At 43.6% G+C, this 17,057-nt stretch overlaps 1 protein-coding gene across 1 annotated transcript in view; it reads left to right on the forward strand.

Annotated features, from left to right (window-relative positions):
* The first annotated feature begins 6,089 nt into the window (after positions 1 to 6,089).
* PISD (phosphatidylserine decarboxylase) overlaps positions 6,090 to 17,057 on the forward strand; it is a 35,529-nt gene continuing 24,561 nt past the window's right edge. Inside the window, exons 1-3 of the mRNA XM_078595527.1 lie at positions 6,090 to 6,174; positions 10,488 to 10,561; positions 11,104 to 11,279. Of these exons, the coding sequence (XP_078451653.1) occupies positions 6,152 to 6,174; positions 10,488 to 10,561; positions 11,104 to 11,279 (273 nt within the window). The 5' untranslated portion in view covers positions 6,090 to 6,151. The remainder of the gene's footprint in view (positions 6,175 to 10,487; positions 10,562 to 11,103; positions 11,280 to 17,057) is intronic.

Raw genomic sequence — 17,057 nt, forward strand, 5'->3', positions numbered from 1 at the left:
ACTGTTACTACTCTCTCATCCTACTAACGAACGAATGGGTATTTTGGAAAGCCATAGTATCCAATATATGTCGTGTTTATGGTAAATGTACAACTCTGCAATGGCTTGCTCACACCAATTCTGGCAGAAGGGCCTCCAAAAGAGGGAGCTCTAGAGATTCACTTTAGAAGGTATTTTCCACACTGGCCAGATGTCTTCAAAGAGGAGGAAGTAGCCGCACTTCACGCAACCTGCCAATCAACTGAATTTTGAGCGTAAACATTTAATATTTGTCCCATCCATAAACGATTGCACCAATGTGGAGCTGGTGATAAATTACTTCATGCTGCTAGATATAACGGCCATTGGAAGAGACTCGTCATAACAGGAAATGTTTTTTTTTACGTAGGAATTACACCAACTCTGACAAATTAAATACCGGGTGGGGACAACTGCCTCTAAATGCGAGACGCGTCTCCCTCTTGCGGATTGCTGAGGGTACAAAGGCAGGTGTTGTATCCCCATCTAGTGTACATTTTGCACATTGCAGAGCTGATCCCAGTTAAATGTGGTGCACTGCGGTTGGACTGCAGACGGGTGACTCCCAAACGTATTTACGGCACGCGTGTAGTTTGAGCTTTATTCTGAGGGTACGCAAGACACCAGGATGAGTCTTATTTGTAAGAGTGACCCGGATAACAAAAGTTGCAAAAGTAATAACACAACAAGACAACAAGTACTGTACGGGGTGGTGCAGATGTCTTATGACCCCCATTTAATTCTCTCAAACTATTTTTTTATTTTTTGTTTTTTACCGAAATAAATATGCAAAGGGTAAAAAAAACCGTTACGGGTCAATTAATTGTGGGTCACAAGACATCTAGATCACCCTGGGTTGCCTCCGTAACGTCGTGATTTAATTTAGTTGTTTTTTTTTCATATTTATTTTTGTTACCTACGTGACTTTACCGAAAAAAACAAAGAGTATGAATCCTTGCAGTCACGTAAACTTCAAATCTAGAACTAGACCACCCTCTACATCAATTCGTTTTTTTATTTTATTTGTTACACGGATGATCCCGTCTCGCCAGTTTTCCGGCTATTTTAGAAGGGAGATACGTGGTGTGTGAGCACAGCAACAACAAAAATATCAAAATTTCAGACGAGTGCAGGGTCCTTGAAGAATACTCGCAGCGGCTTATGGCTGGACATCGAACAAAGACGTGCACTGCATCGCGCGCTTTCAGATGCGCTTCTGGGGCCGTCTGGCACGCTTTTCCTTCCAATATCAAGAAGCCACTGGAGCTTTGCACGTTTAAAAGCTAGATTTAAAACTCGTTTCTGTTGAACTGATTTTTGTGTTTAACGATACGATGTATTTGACGGTCATAAGCAAAACACGCGCAAAACATACACGTGACAGAAAAGAGGCACTAGAAGAAAATAACTTAGGTCCATGTGCAAGTAAGCTGAGCATCAATTTGCTAAGGTACCTGATTAGTTAAGTATTCTATTACTCTAGGGATTATAATCAATTCGATTACTCTACTGATTATAATTATCTGATTATAATTATCTGATTATAATCAGTAGAGAATTATAATCAGTAGAGAAATCGAATACTTAACTGATAATTATCGATCTTGATTTGAAGCTTTCGTGACTGCAGGAACCCATACTCTTTGGTTCTTTCGGTAAAGTCACTTAGATAGAAATAAAAATGAAACAAATCACGACGTTTCGATCGCAACACAAGCGAACTTCATCAGGTGGGACAACCACAGCAAGAAAATGCTGAAGTAGGCGAGAAAGCTGCCGTGGCAAGAGGTTATATAAGTAAGAAAGGGGGAGGCAAAGGGGGGAGAGAGAGAGGGGGGTGTGGGATATGGGGGGGGCTGCGTGAGCGCTAGGGCAAGAGGCCATGAGGCTGGGGGGGAGGGCAGGCCTAGAAGTAGGAAGCTGAGTGTGGGACACGGGGGGGGGGGAATAAAAATGTACTAGTAAATGGCAGGTAGGATGGAAGCGACCACAACCAGTTAAGGCATTACCTGGTTAATAACATCCTTCCAATGATTGTCATTTTGTTTGTAGAAAGTACCATTCCAGGTGAAGTAAGTGTTGGTAAGGCAGTGCCTAACCAAAGTTGGTCCATCAGGATTCAGTCCATGTTGGACCAAGTCTTCAATTATTGCTAAGATGTCAAGTACAGGAACCTTGGTGAACAGAGAGACTACGTCAAAGCCGACAAGCAAATCATCTGGAAACAGTGAGATGCCCTTGATTAGAGAGACCAAGTCAGCTGAGTTACGTACTGCTGAGGTAGTCTTGCCCGTGAATGGAAGCAAGGTCTCAGACAGAAAATCTGATTCCCACCACCATCCGGCCCAGAAGAATTCCCTCATCAAAACCCTACACCATAGGGCCCACTGCATCTCTGACCAACACCACCTAGCCAGTGAACTGGAACACGTACACCAAGCCCTCAAGATGAATGGGTACTCGGACCGCATTATTCGCAAAGCTGTTTCCCCAACCATGGAGAAACAATCTCCTGAGAAGCCAATCAAAACCATCACTTCACCATACATATCAGGTGTTACCAAAAATATTTCCAAAATCTTAAACAAACACAAGATCCAGGTTCAATTCAATACAGTACACAAAATCCGTGATCTATCCCATCTGTGAAGGAGGCCATTCCTGACATGCAATACCCTGGAGTCTACAAACTGAGTTGTACTTGCGGTCGCAGTTACATTGGGGAAACGAAACGACATGCCTCGGACCGTGTTAGCGAACACAAGGCAGATCTGAAACACGGCAGAACCAATACCTCTGCCGTAGCTGCCCATTGTGACAACGCTGTGGGCTCGGGTGATATTGTTTTTTCCGAGACCAAGGTACTCTGCAAACCTTCGGGCAACTATCAATGGTTTGTTCATGAAGCCATCCAGATATATAAACATAGACATAACTTCAACCGAGAAAATGGATACAAAGTGATAATTATCAGTTAAATTACTTGACCAATCGGAGGGGAAGAGTCTGACATCTATTCCCGTGTGTGCCGCTGGATGGGAGGCAATAAGCTTGGCTTGGTGCCACTGTCGCAAGAGTTCACTTATGACAAAACACAAAGTCACGGCACAGTGCCAGAAATATAAGGAAATACTGTACATAAACACATATATGAGAGAAGGGCAACAGCACAAGTTTAAAGATAAGCTTTTTAAAGGGAGTGCAGATATGCACCTACTTAAAATGTTAAAATTTCATATTTATAACAATTAAATATTCAGAAGAGATAACATTAATGGCCACGTAATCTATCCACTGCTACATCAAAGCCTCCCTCCCCAAGACATCCCCTTCCCTCACAATCCCGTGATTCCACAAACCACCTCGCTTCCTGCACATAAGTTGATCTCATCACTCCATCTCTGTGAAAGTTCATCCTCACACTTGTTCATCAAGTTAGCTGCCATTTCCGATTACCAGTCCCGTCCATCGGTCATATTTCCTTCGAACGATTTATATTTTCCAGATCTACTTGCTTTTATTTAGAGTTGATAATATAATGCCACTAATTACAGTAGTTATCTGATCCAGGTGCCCCTTATTCTCTCTGTAATTCCAAGCATGCATCTCCCCGTACTAATTGTCAATGCACGTGTTTCCCTTCAATACCTCATAGCAGGAAACTATGTAATGATTGAAATATGTCCTCTTCAAACACATGGGTTTGTTGCCTTTCATTAACATATTGAGTTTCTTAAAAGTTCGTTCTGCTTTCGCTCATCTATTTTTTTTTACATACACTTGATCCTGGCTGTCATTAAATAATTATTGACCTCGGTATACATATTCTGCTACATCTTCCAGTTGTGACTCCAATTATAACTTTCCTTTGCTTAGAATGTTTTATTGAAGCTGGCCCTTACTTTACAGTCTTCTTTATGAAGTAGTGTGCCGTACTTCTAGAATTTTAAGTGGTTCATTTTCATTGCTTGTCATAATGGATTTAATAACACGGTAAGTAATAATGTCGTTCATTTCATACTAGTGGCATTCGTATAGCGCAATTCTATCGAGGCGCACTTTTCTACAGTCATAGTTTGCAGTAATTTAACATCAGGAGGGCGATGCTGCTATATGTACAGTGATCATAATTGAGTAATTTCCAGACAATTTAAAAATCTGGCAAATTAGGACCATGACACCGACAAACAAAGGTCTACTCTTTTCGAACGACGGTACGGGATCTTCAACGTCCACTATGCAGCATACGGCATTAATTTCACGGTCGATGCCGCTGCAGTACTAACCAAGGCGGCCTACCGGTTCGAAGTGCGAACCTCTGCAACAAGCAGCGAACTGGGTCATATCACCCCCCCCCCCCCATCATCGAATCACAACAATGTCTTTGTGAATAGCCCCATTGAGCGTAAATATTTATATGCCTGACTTTTATTCTGCAGTGTGTTTTTTTATCTATGAAAGCTCAACATTATTTATATAACTACAAAAGGCATTTTCGCAATGTGAACATTTGAGAGTCGCAATTGGCTTCAGTAAACATTCTAGTTTTTGGCAATGTTCATGCATTTAATTGTTGTTATCGTTTAAAATGTCCTCGGAACATTACTATCCTTTTTTGGCTCTTGTCATTATCAGCTGCAAATGAGTCATAATTGTCCAAATCGAGTGACGTGACTGAATCGTGACTAGGGCCATGGTAATGGTTGTGTTACCTGCCCTAAGGCTTCCAAATGTTTTTTTTAATTGTTTCTCTGGTTTTGTTGCTTTTACGACCTGTAACAGTTGGAGGCATAGTATTTTTGGAGATCTTTTGAACCACACAAATATCATTTTGTCTTTACAATAATGTGACAGTCACATGTCATGGATTACGTGGGTTCGTTATCAAGTTTGTGTGTATTTCTGAGAGTTCCCCTGCATCACAGGTGTGGGCTTTCTCTACAAAGTGAAGTTTACTCGAAGCTAAGTGGCCAAAGGGCCAAACATCCAAATTGAGGAATCTCTGAAAAAAAGTTACGAGAGACCAAGTTGCTGGATAAGTAATACATTAAACATCATCATCCTCATTGACATGATCAATCCACAATTAGCTAAAGGCTTTTTTAACTCGTGGCCATCTCCCATGCATCTGCACTGTAACAATCCAACTTTCGGACCAACATGTGAGCGAATGAAATCGCTCCATCTAACCGGCAGAAAGACGCTTTTCAATTGTTGACTCTTCCACTCCGTCATGATTATTGACCAAAATAAACGAAATCTTTTTTTTGTTACCAGATAAGGCCCACTGAGCTCTATAGCTCTTTTTGAGAAGTGACCTGGCCACAAATGATAGCTCAACGAAGTGGCTTATCATCTGGATATTTACAGCAGCCAAATATTGTTAAGGCATGTTCATAAATGTGGAGGGAACAACCGGAGGACCCGGAGAAAAATCCACGCGACCACTGGGAGAACACTCAAAGCCCAAATATACAGCAGGCGTCAGGGTCGGGATCGAACTCATGACCTGCTTGTATACCAGGCGAGGGAGTTAACATTTCGTCCCAGCTACCATCCTCCTGCCACCATGTGCGCGTATTTCTGTCTCTTAATATAATTCCAAGCACGAATCTCTCCTCGTTTCTTTCTTACTTTTTTCAGTATTTTTTTTGTTTTCGTGAATGTCCACGTTTCTGACCCAAGTCACGGTAAGCGGTGCTCGCTGATTAACGAATTACAGTGTAATTATATTTATCCAGCAGTTGGGTAGAGAATAGCCCACTATTATAATCAATTAAACATCACGCCTGTGTGTCGTCACAGATGTATAAAAGCCCCACAAGGTGGCCCAACTCGTAATCGTGTCACTGCAGCTGTCAGTGTGACACAGCGCGAGTATATATAATAGGATATTCAACCCTGACCCCCCACCCCCAAACACAAGCTGGTGGTAAAACCTCTGAGCTCACAAGCATCACCTCCAATGCATTCCTCGAGTTGGAATCGATTCGAAAAGATGCCTACGAATAATCGTTGGAATCGGCGAGCGATGCCGCGTTTATACCGCGGCCGGCTGGAGACGCCGGGAATCGATCCGCCCTCAACCCCGTCGATTCTCAATAGGAATCGATTCCTATCACCACGAGGAGACATGGCGGCGTCCGGCGCGGCGAGGTGAGTTTTGAGGCTCATCAACCCGCGGTTTTTGATCCAATTTCTCGCGTTTGTTCGCCTTGTCCCACGAGTGCCGATTGTTTCGTGGATCTCGACACGGGTCGAAAGAGTTGGCAAGACGTACGGTGACGGTGTGACCGTCGCGGTCGAACCTCCCCACTCCCAGTGCAGCATTTTTATTATAAAAAAAAGTGGTGTCGCTGTTATACTTTTGCTGAAGATGTTCAATAATCTGACCCCCCGGTGACACAAACGAATGCATTATTAATCTCGCGTACTGTACCTTCGCTTGCTTGTAAGCTACATGAATATACAGTATAAAAAGCATCCCCTCACCCCTGTTTAAAGCAATTTGCGCTTAATATCCGTGCAGTGATATATTTCTCAATGAATGGTATAACTTTTTTTTTTATAGATGTTCACGTACACGACTTTGTCTACGCACCCCCGTTTATAGCTTTGTCCGAAGCGAGTCAGATACGCGACGTTGTACTGTATTGCATTAAATGCGACCTGGTTTTATCCGCCGTGATGGGAGTAAATGGTGATTGACCGTCACTTTTTGAGATCGAAACGTCGTGATATTATTATTTTTTATTATCTACGTGGCTTTACCGAAAGACCCAAATAATACGTCACTTTAGTATCTGTGTCTGGCCTGCCAAGTTAGACGTGGCAGGAAACAATGGACTGCCAGCCCCTGCGAACGTGGGATCATAGTACAGTATAACATGTTTTTCTAAATTGGCCAGTGCTCCCAACAACATGCCCGCAGCAGCCTCTAACACCTGCTATTTATAGCAGAATCCAGGTTGAACTCTGCATAGCTTCCGAGATGTGAATAGTTTTGCATGCATTACGGGTAATTGCGTCATGGGCCGACCACCGCAATAAGATGCATCTGTCGGAGGGACAAAATGGATAACAGAAGAATGTGTGTGTGTGTGCTCAGGAGAAACTACGTGGCCGGGAGTCGGAGCCTTTCCCTGTACACCTTGGGGTGCGACAGGGATGTCCTCTGGCTCCCACATTATTTAACATCTATTTCGACTGCGTAGTTCGTGAAGCCTTCAATAGCTGTACCGGGGGAATTTCCATTTGGTACAGATATAATGGGAGGCTGATCGACGCCCGGGTGCGATCAAGGGATGGCTCCCTATTGGTCAACCACGTTATGTATGCCGATGATTTGGTAATAGCTGCTCATTCAGAAGAGGAGTTGGAGACGCTGCTGCTGAGACTGGAGCATGCCACTAAGAGGTGGGGCCTTACCATCAGTCCCACCAAAACTAAGCACCTGCCTGGGTATTTTGTACCATCGGACACTCCACCCCCACAACTCCCAATTGGTGATGGGGCAGTTGTGGAGAGAGTGGAGAGTTTCCCATACCTGGGCAGTGTGCTTATGACCGGCTCCAGTTTATCAGCAGAGGTCTCACTCCGAATCAGTCGAGCGGCAATATCTTTTCATCGGTTGCGTAACGCTGTGTGGAAGCTACCTGGTCTGTCGCTCCGCACGAAGCTTCAGGTCTTCTCGGCCACGGTCATTCCCTCCCTTCTCTACGCTTGCGAAACGTGGACCCCCCCTAGTGGAGCATCTTCGCCGGTTGGAAACATTTAGGCTGGCCTGCCTACGATCCATCCTGGGTTTAACCAGGCTGGATTGTGTGAGGAGCTCACAAGTCCTTGAAAGATCTGGGCAAAGTCCCATCAGTGAGCTCCTCCGGCAGGCAAGGCTGCGTTGGCTGGGTCATGTAGCCCGCATGCCCAGCCACTGCATGCCTAAACAGCTTTTGTTCGGCCGGATCGAGGGGGCTAAACGGGCGCGGCACGGGCTAGAGAAGAGATGGAGTGATGTGGTACAGGAGGATGTGGAGCTGAGTGGACTTGCCGATGACTGGTACCAGCGGTGTCAAGATCGGCCTCAGTGGAGGAGGTTCGTGAAGGATGCTACTGGGCAGTTGGAGGCAGTCGCCCTCCAACAACAACGGAGGGCGGAGGAGCGACGCTCACAATAACGAGCGGAGCGCCGGGTGGCTAAAGCACAGCAAGTTGGTACAGTAGGGGGCACAGGTGGTGCATCAGCCAGTCATCTCGGTCAGTCGACCCGTGGCACCTGGGTCTGCCCCGTGACCTCCTGCCAGCGGGCGTTCGACACTTCACGTGGCCTCAAGGTGCACATGGCCTGGCACAAGTGTCGTGGTGACGTCACCGCCACTTAGTGGCGAATGGCGGTTGTTGTTGTTGTTAATGTAGGCAGGCCGAGATTAAAATGATGCAATAAAGAAGCAGGTTGGCAACATACCGATGTGTGTTTAGATGAGAGTCTTTAGTAAGTGTATGCAGACGACCCCTGAACCTACGACCTAATTGGTTCCTGGACGACCTGTTGCAAGTCGAGCGGTCATAAGTCGAACCCTTATTTACCATAGGCGCAATATTATACATTGGGGTTCCGTTCCTGGAAACCCATTGCATACCATAAAAATATTAAAATTTACCACGAAAATGTGAAAATAACCCTAACAAACATTAATTGTAACTTAACATAACCTTTACAAACATTGTTGATTTGAAGCGACATATCTCGTGCCACGTTCATAAACACAAGGCAGATCTGAAACACAGTAGGACCAATACATCGGCCTTTGCCGATCATTGTTTTAATGCTGTGGGCTCACGAAATAGATTTTTCCAAGACGGAGGTACTCTGCAAACCTACCAGCTACCTTCAGAGATTTGTTCATGAAGCCATCCAGATATATAAACACAGACAAAACTTCAACCGAGATGATGGGTACAATCTGAGCAATCATTGGAAGGACGTTATTAACCAGGTAAAGTCTTAACTGACTGTGATGTTTCCATCCTACCTGCCTATGTCAGCTGTTATTTCGTGCTAATCTCTCACATTAACATAGCCACTTCCGTGCCCAGTTACATGCTAATTCCTCACATTAACATCATGCTAATCTCTCACATTATCATAGCTACTTCCATGCCCAGTTACATGCTAATTTCTCACTTTAACATCACTAGACCCAGCCACTTCTTTATGACCCTTGGGCTACACCCATTTAAAACCTTTTTTAAAACAGTCTGTATCAGAAGCAGACCATGCTTTCCCACCTGATGACGGATGCTTGTGTTGCGCCCGAAACGTCGTGATCTATTTTATTCTATACCTATTTGACTTTACAAACATGTATTAAGTAAAAACAAACACATTTGAAAAATCCTTCAGTACTTTTCTGCATGTGCTTCATATTTCCTCTTCTCAGACATAGCGAAAGGCAAAACATTTAAACATTTTGAAGAACATGTACAAAGAAGTGAAGAGCGTTGAGAAAGAGACGCTGCGTTCGCTCTTGGCACATCTGCAGACTGTCAGGGTATATTGTACATACGCATATGGCAGGAAGAGCAAAGCAGTTGTAGATAGAGTTTTGGTCGTTACTGTGGGGGTTTTAATCACCATAAGAAAGATCGTAAATGCGGGGGGGACGTAAGCCGAGCTGTCGTAAGTCGGGGGTCACCTATATTATCTACGACACAGTCTGAAATGAGGGCTTGATGTTGAAGCTCGCAAGGACCATTCGCTACCTGAAAAAATAATTCTGGAATGGACGATGGTGAGAAATAGGTGACTGCGTGTCCAAATGGGCAACAAATCCAGCTCATTCCAGTTCCTCAACAATGGATTGCCACAAGGTTCATTATTCTCACTTACGCTCTTCAATGTCTATGCAAGTGACATGCCACCAACCGGGTCACGCCACCAACCGGGTCACGCAAATTTGTATTTGCAGATGACCTTGCCCTGGCAACGCAAGCAGCCACTTTCAACAACATTGAATCTACTCTGAACTGAAACCTAAACACCATGGGGAATATTTCCTAGAAATGGAGGCTCAAGCCAAATCCCCACAAAACAACAGTCACTGCATTTCATATTGATAATTATGGGAGCGCCAAGCACACTTTGAATGTGAACTGCGACATGACCTCACTTCAATCTATCACGGAGTGAAGTGTATGAAAAATGTTATTCTGGGTCAAAATTACATGATGGCAGTACTTGCTATATGAATGACAGAGGCAAGAGTGGTAATTATGATTCATGCAGTGTAATGCTACTGTGAAAGCAATATTCCTTGGTAACAGTCTTGGCTCCATTAGCATTGGTTAATGGATCTAAGAGGGCCTTATTAAAGATTATTGGGATAGAGCTACCTAATGCCCTCACTTTGTGGTGGTTTTAGTGCTAGGAGGCTAGAACCCATTTTAATTGTTCCCCTGTTGCTTTTTTTCAGAATCTTGGAAAGAAGTAGACCTTGTCTTGGGTCACTCAGCAGGGGGTTGAGGCCACTTCCCATCACACCTCTAAGTAAGTTCATCTCCAGCAGAGGCGATCCGTGCCATTGGTTGTTATCATCATTGATAATTAATATTGCAGTATAGTGGGTCAACCCGTCTTAAATTAAATTCATTTCATGTTCATATTACTCTTCACATGAAATAAAATTGTGCTCAATTATGTCATTGTATAACACATTTCATCTTGCCAGCTTTTCATTACAATGCATACAGGCTTAGACCAATTTCCTAAGTTATTAATATTCACTTCAGGCTGCTGTTACATTTTTATTTTGAGTGCTTTTATAATGAGTTAATGGCAAGTCTCCAGTCATTATTTGGAAAGTTAAAATGGCACGGGTTTAATTGTTGAACAGTAATTCATTACAAGAGCATATCTTGCATATATCTTGCACTCAAATACATTTCATGAAACTTTCTTTTTAAAGGGTGAAGTTTTCTTTAATGCAGGCAGATCGAGCATAAAAAACAATGCCTTTTTATATATTAACGTGCTGATTAAAAATAATACCCTTATGTCTCATGGAATTGCTTGTGACGTTGTTTGGTCAGGTCGGCGTGGCTTGCACTGGGCGGCGGGCCGGGCACTCACCCGCTTGCGTTGGCTCTACGTACCCATTGGTGCCGGAGGGGCGTACGCCGGATACGGCCAGTACCAAGGCTACAGGGACCGCCAACTCATCAGTGCTGGAGAGGAGGCTTTGCCTCGGTTGGCAGAAGATTGGGAGGTAGGAACCCCCCACGTGCTTTTTTCTCACTGGGCCTTGTTTCAACGCCCGCCAAGTTTACATTTCAAGTTTACCGGATGTGATGGGGCCCACACCTGAAGTTCAGCAACTAGGAGGCAAGGTTGGTGGATCATACGGAGATGGAGTTATGATGTGTGCGAAACACTCGGCTACAGAATGGGCCAGTTAAGTAGATTCTGGGCTAAATTACATTTGAGTGACTGCTCGTTTGTGGGTTTACTTTGGTAATTTCCAGTTTTGTCCTCCATGTAAAAATACTGAAGAGAAGAAATTGGTTGAACAGTTCAATGCAGGACGCTTGTCAAAACGTCTTGACTCACTGAGGCTTTCCTGAGAAAACATTTTCAATTCTTCATCTTTCCAACTTTGTTTAAATGGCTGTCCAGTCACCAAGTTATTAACATAAGAATAGGGGAAGAAATACGCAGGCATTTTCACAACATGTACAAGTCAAAGACTTCCCTTCAAGATCATAGTTTTACAAAGATTACAGTGTTTTCTTGAGCAGAGAGATAGTCGAAAAATGTTACAGGTAAGTAATGACCATGAGACGGTTGTTTTAATAGCGGATGCACGTGTGAATTGTAAGCTGATGTTCGAGGTTTACAGCACTTCAGATGAGAACCAATTTGGAGATGCAAGGAAGAAACCAAGGCAGCAAAATGTAATACATTTACTTTGTGTTTGCTAAAAGAGTAATCTTCAAAGAATTAGAAAAGTGCAATACTGTTTTTAAAATGTGTCCTTTACACAGATGTGTAGTGGTTCCACGGAGGCACACACTAGAGTTTGGAGGCACAACGTTTATTAACAACCCCAAAAGGGTAACTTCCTAAACATACACGTAGTTAGCTAGGCCCTCAACAGGGTAACACTCAACACTGTTAACTGGACCCTTACAGTGTAACTACAACACATTCCTGCGGAGGGAGTTGATAGGGACGTTGGGTTGCTCGATCAATGGCCAGGGTCAACGGCAGCGTGGTGTATTCTGGAAAAATGCCCGACTGTGAGGGTGGGCACAAGCCAGCGTGAGTAGGTTAAACGTTGAGTTTTATAAGGGCACCACGGGGTGACCAGCCCCTCCCCACCCAGCCCCACCCCTCCCACCCCCCACCCAGTCCCACCCGCCCCACCCTCCCCTCCCCACCCAGCCCCTCCCCACCCAGCCCCTCCCCACCCAGCCCCTCCCCACCCTCCCCTCTCCACCCAGCCCCACCCCTACCATTTTTGGATGCACGACGGACGGACACAATAACCCCCTGTGTGCTGGTGTAACCAGGAGGTTCCTACCAGTATAACTTGGTCAGGTCAGGAACGTCTGCCTGACCCACAATGCCCAACGTAACGACCGAAGATTGACGTGACGACCGATCCTTCTGGATCTTTCCAGAAGGATCTGGAGCACGCATCACGTGTCCCTCAAGCCCCCTTTTGGGCCCCCTTACTACCCCGTGCTGGTCACATGCCCTCTCGGGTTCACGCAGACTGTCACGTCCTCACGTGCCCTCTCTCTGCTCTTCAATGGGACTATGCCCTCTAGGGCCCGCTTCCCTGCCATGGCTATGCCGGTGCTAGAGAGAGGCACAAAACGCGTAGTTACAGGCTTGTGTCAGTAGATGAAGCCAACGCCATGGCGACTCCAATAACACCTCTACAGATGTAAAAACATGCTTATTGCTTGCCACAAGGGGGCATTGCTTCCACGTTGTATGTTGTGATAGGCGCAATCCACGGGCCAACTGACGTTTTGAATTTAACAATCTACGAACATGTAAAACCTTTCCTTCGATCTCAACCTAAGGGCAGACAAGTCAAGTTAATAACATGGTTATTTTACTGAATATAAAACGCCTGCCCTTGGCTCATTTTTGGAAGCGTTGCTTTTGTAGAGGCCTTGTGTTTCTTCAGCCAGTGGGACCACACATCGTGGCATACGTGTTATAAATAACCTAGTGGCACAATCGTGTGCACTTTGTCACGAATCAATGCATGTTACAATAAAAGTAATAACCGTTATACAATATATTTTTGGTATAGCTTGTACCTGTATTCAAATGGTAAGCCTTTACTTAATGTTGTCTTTCATGAACTTAATTTGGCATGTATCGCAGTCATCATACTCCATTCTCGGCATGCAATTATTCTATCCCTCCTGCCCCCACAATATAATTCATTTTCATAACTTAGTATAATGTTTTTACTTGCTTCACAATACTTTTTTTGTCTTGGCTGAACTGTCTTATTGGTTCAAATAGCTTAAATGTAATATTTGCCTATATTTTGCACAAGTCGTGAATATTACTTTCGACAAAATCTGATGCATGCATCTTAAGCATAGCAAGCGTTGTTTATCATGACATACCAACTTAATGGTTTCTCTTGTAGAATCACTGTTCCATCGTTGCATGGGATGGCATTGTTCACAGAATGGCATGAACACTAACCCTAACACTAGTATGGGCTGTGATGCGAACTCATCCACAAATGTAAATACCATCCAACCTCAATGTTAACCCAAATGCAACAATACCCAAAAGCATTACCATCATGCTTGCGCCATTACAGTATTAATACGCACCGTTAATTTAAATGTATAACTAATTCTAATCTTAGTGCTAAAGCTAATGCTAGTGTCTGAACAGCTGCTAAATGAAATTAATGCGGCATTTAATAAGGCAGCATGGACCTCAGTGTTGCTGATTAAAAACTCGGTGAACTCTTCTTCCACCATTGCATCCTCCACCAGCATGAATTTCAGTCATATCGGTCTTCAAGTGTTTCTATTGAATTCAATGATCAGTGTGTGTATTGTACCTTCACATGTGTTAATATATGACTGGCAATTATCTTTTTAACGTTCCTACATATACATAGGCAAACAGTCTGGTAAAGAATGTCAGCACCTACCTGTCATCCCCATCTCTTGCTGTCCTTTGTTCTTGTAACGTGCCACAAAGCATTGTTCAGATACTCACCTCCTGATGTATCTGTTGATATCTAGCCCTCGGGCCATCGGTAATGTACAACTTTGCCGTTCCCTCTTGTCTCACTGCATACTCAAACGATGCTGCATTCTTTCTAGCTATAACCTTAGAAATTTGACGAACTTGCTCTTCGTATGAATTATTAATTTGCCATTCAACAACCGTAGCGTACTGCTATTGCCGTGTCTAAGTTGCAGCCAGTGCCTTTGTACCACATCCATATTTTAAAAGCTCTAATTCAGAGGGATTAAAAACATGAATTTGTATTCGTGCCTCTATGCAATTTCTGACTCAGGTTCTATTTTATTAGTGATGGAAATTGCTTGCAGTGCTAATGTACCGTGTCAGGATGCTGAGCCAGCAGACTTGAAAATTCAGCAATCAAGCTTCTTAAACGGACGTGAAACAGGGTGTAGGCCGTATCCACACTCGAGCTCCTTTTGCTTTTTCCGTGGGCTTGTCTCGTGCGTGACTCCCACACGGCACCCATTCGCTCCCCCCACCTCCACCTCTCAGTAGAGTCGCCCCAACGAGAAGCCCCCACAGCACAACACTCGCATGGATGGGTTTGTGTTCTGTGTCTTTGTCATTGGTGTTTGCTATTGACAATTACACCAACAGCCTATGTAGGCTATTATCGGGGATCTCTGTTGGTACGTGTTAGTGTGTGCATTTTGGTGTGGCTTTTGTGTCCACCACAACTGGTCACAAACTTATGATTAAAACTAAGATCGGTTCTTTAAAAAATATATCTTATTAATAACTAACTCAATTACAGTGATGCCCTAATTTACATCTCCCTCACGTTTCGAAAATACATCGTCACTGTTCATACCACTCCATAAATTGCCTCAATTCACGCTTACGTCGTTGACAGCATCATCCAGCCTTTCTCGTATCCGTCGCCTCGGCCTTCGCCCCCCCCACTTCACCTACCCTGTAAATTGCTTTGATTTACGTTGTTTCGATATTCGTCGTCGTACCTTTCAGGAACGCATCCCCTGCTGTTGTACGGGGTATTACCGTACAACAGCAGGCTTCAGGAGGCATAACACAGTTTCGTTTTATAAGAATATTGTAGCTGCAAGAAAGGTCCCATATTGTAGCTGCTCTGCCCAAGCTATAAATGCCCTGATAGTGGCATTGTCTTTGTGCTGTTCGCCTTTTGGCATTCTCTGGTCTAACACTTTGAGACTAGGCTCTAAAAAAAGCTGTCTGGTGTGGACTAATGAGTTTCAAAGGCAATGCATATATAATTATCAGTGTGTTTTTTGTTTGCATGTTCTCCACAAGTACATGTGGTTAATGCAGACAGGATTCCTATGAAAAGGTTTTTGTTTGGTGTTTTAACATCTTAACGCCTGTTTTATTGCCAGAAGGGGTAAAACCTAAGAAAGGTCCCATATTAGAGTTTCATTTTGCTTGTTTTTCATGGACCAGCAATTTGCATAACGCATGTGTAACCATTGGATTCCTCATGTGACGTGTATTTTACATGTATGGTTGATGTAGGGCACAGCATTCTGTTGGTCCACATGAGCTTGGGTTAATTTAAACTGAGTAAAGAGAACATGATTTCCTTGCATATGCATTATTTTTATTTCATTTGCACGCCGTATTCAATAGTGTTACGTGGCTGATTCCAGCTAAATATATATTTGTCTCTGGATATTTCCAGCACATGGTCAGTGTTATTTTAACATGACCATTATGTACAATATGTACAAAATTCCCTTTATGCAGGCATACCCTTTGTACGTATCATTCAACATTTTTCGTACACGGAACAATATTGCTTTGAAACTAGCTGGTGGCTTCATCATAGCTGTCATTGTTGATGCACGTTTCGCTCGTACAAGAAATATCTTAACTCCAATCGAAAATAGCATGTATTGTCAGGCACACTAATTTCAGGTAATTGAATCACCTGCTTGAAATAACACGGTACAATAGTAAACAAGTAATAAATAAATTATTTCTGGCTTCTTTAACCAATATTAGTAAATCGTTCCAGATTTCAGTTCAGCATTTAATATGCAATTGCCCCAAGGGCTTGAATCTGACCTCGGCATCGCCAGCAATAAATGGTTGTGGCAATGAAAGGATGTGAACATTTATAGATTTGTACAGTGTTGTTGGTGGCAAACTGTACAATGCTTTCTGTGTAAAATTGGTGACCGAGCATTAACTGCAAAAGATGATCTGACATTGCAGACATTCTTTATTGTTCAAACCAGTTGAGAGGATATGGAGAGATGAAGCATAGAGACCTGTGTTACGCTGTGAGTTACATCTATCAGAAAATTAAAGGTGAATTTTTTATAAAGTGGCACTTAAGAGCGCAATATTGTTGGCATAGTGAATTAGTTCTTGTATGAGTAATTCACCTTATAGCATAGAACATTGCACTGCTTGCGTAACTCAAAAGACAACATGGCATGGGCATAATTTAGAGAACAGAAAAGCATCTGAGACATTCACTCAATGAGAAAAATTACTTTCCTCTTCCATAGAGGTTTTTGGGTTAGATCGCGTGAATATATAAATGTGTCGTTAAAACCCGCCACCACCCGAGACAGCCAACTTGTAAGGGTTGTCACATAAACAGAACATGCCAATTTGTGATGAGTACAGCACACCAGTGTGTTGGAGAGCCAAGCCACAACATTTACAATCTGAGTACGACGTTTCGCCAATAATTACAACTAGGTTCATCAGGCGACAGCCAGATTCGTGGAGGAGTCTTACTGTTTCGTTCCTTATATAGAGG

This window comes from Lampetra planeri, chromosome 6 (assembly GCF_965212315.1).
Source record: "Lampetra planeri chromosome 6, kcLamPlan1.2.h2, whole genome shotgun sequence".
Taxonomy (NCBI): Eukaryota; Metazoa; Chordata; class Hyperoartia; order Petromyzontiformes; family Petromyzontidae; genus Lampetra; species Lampetra planeri.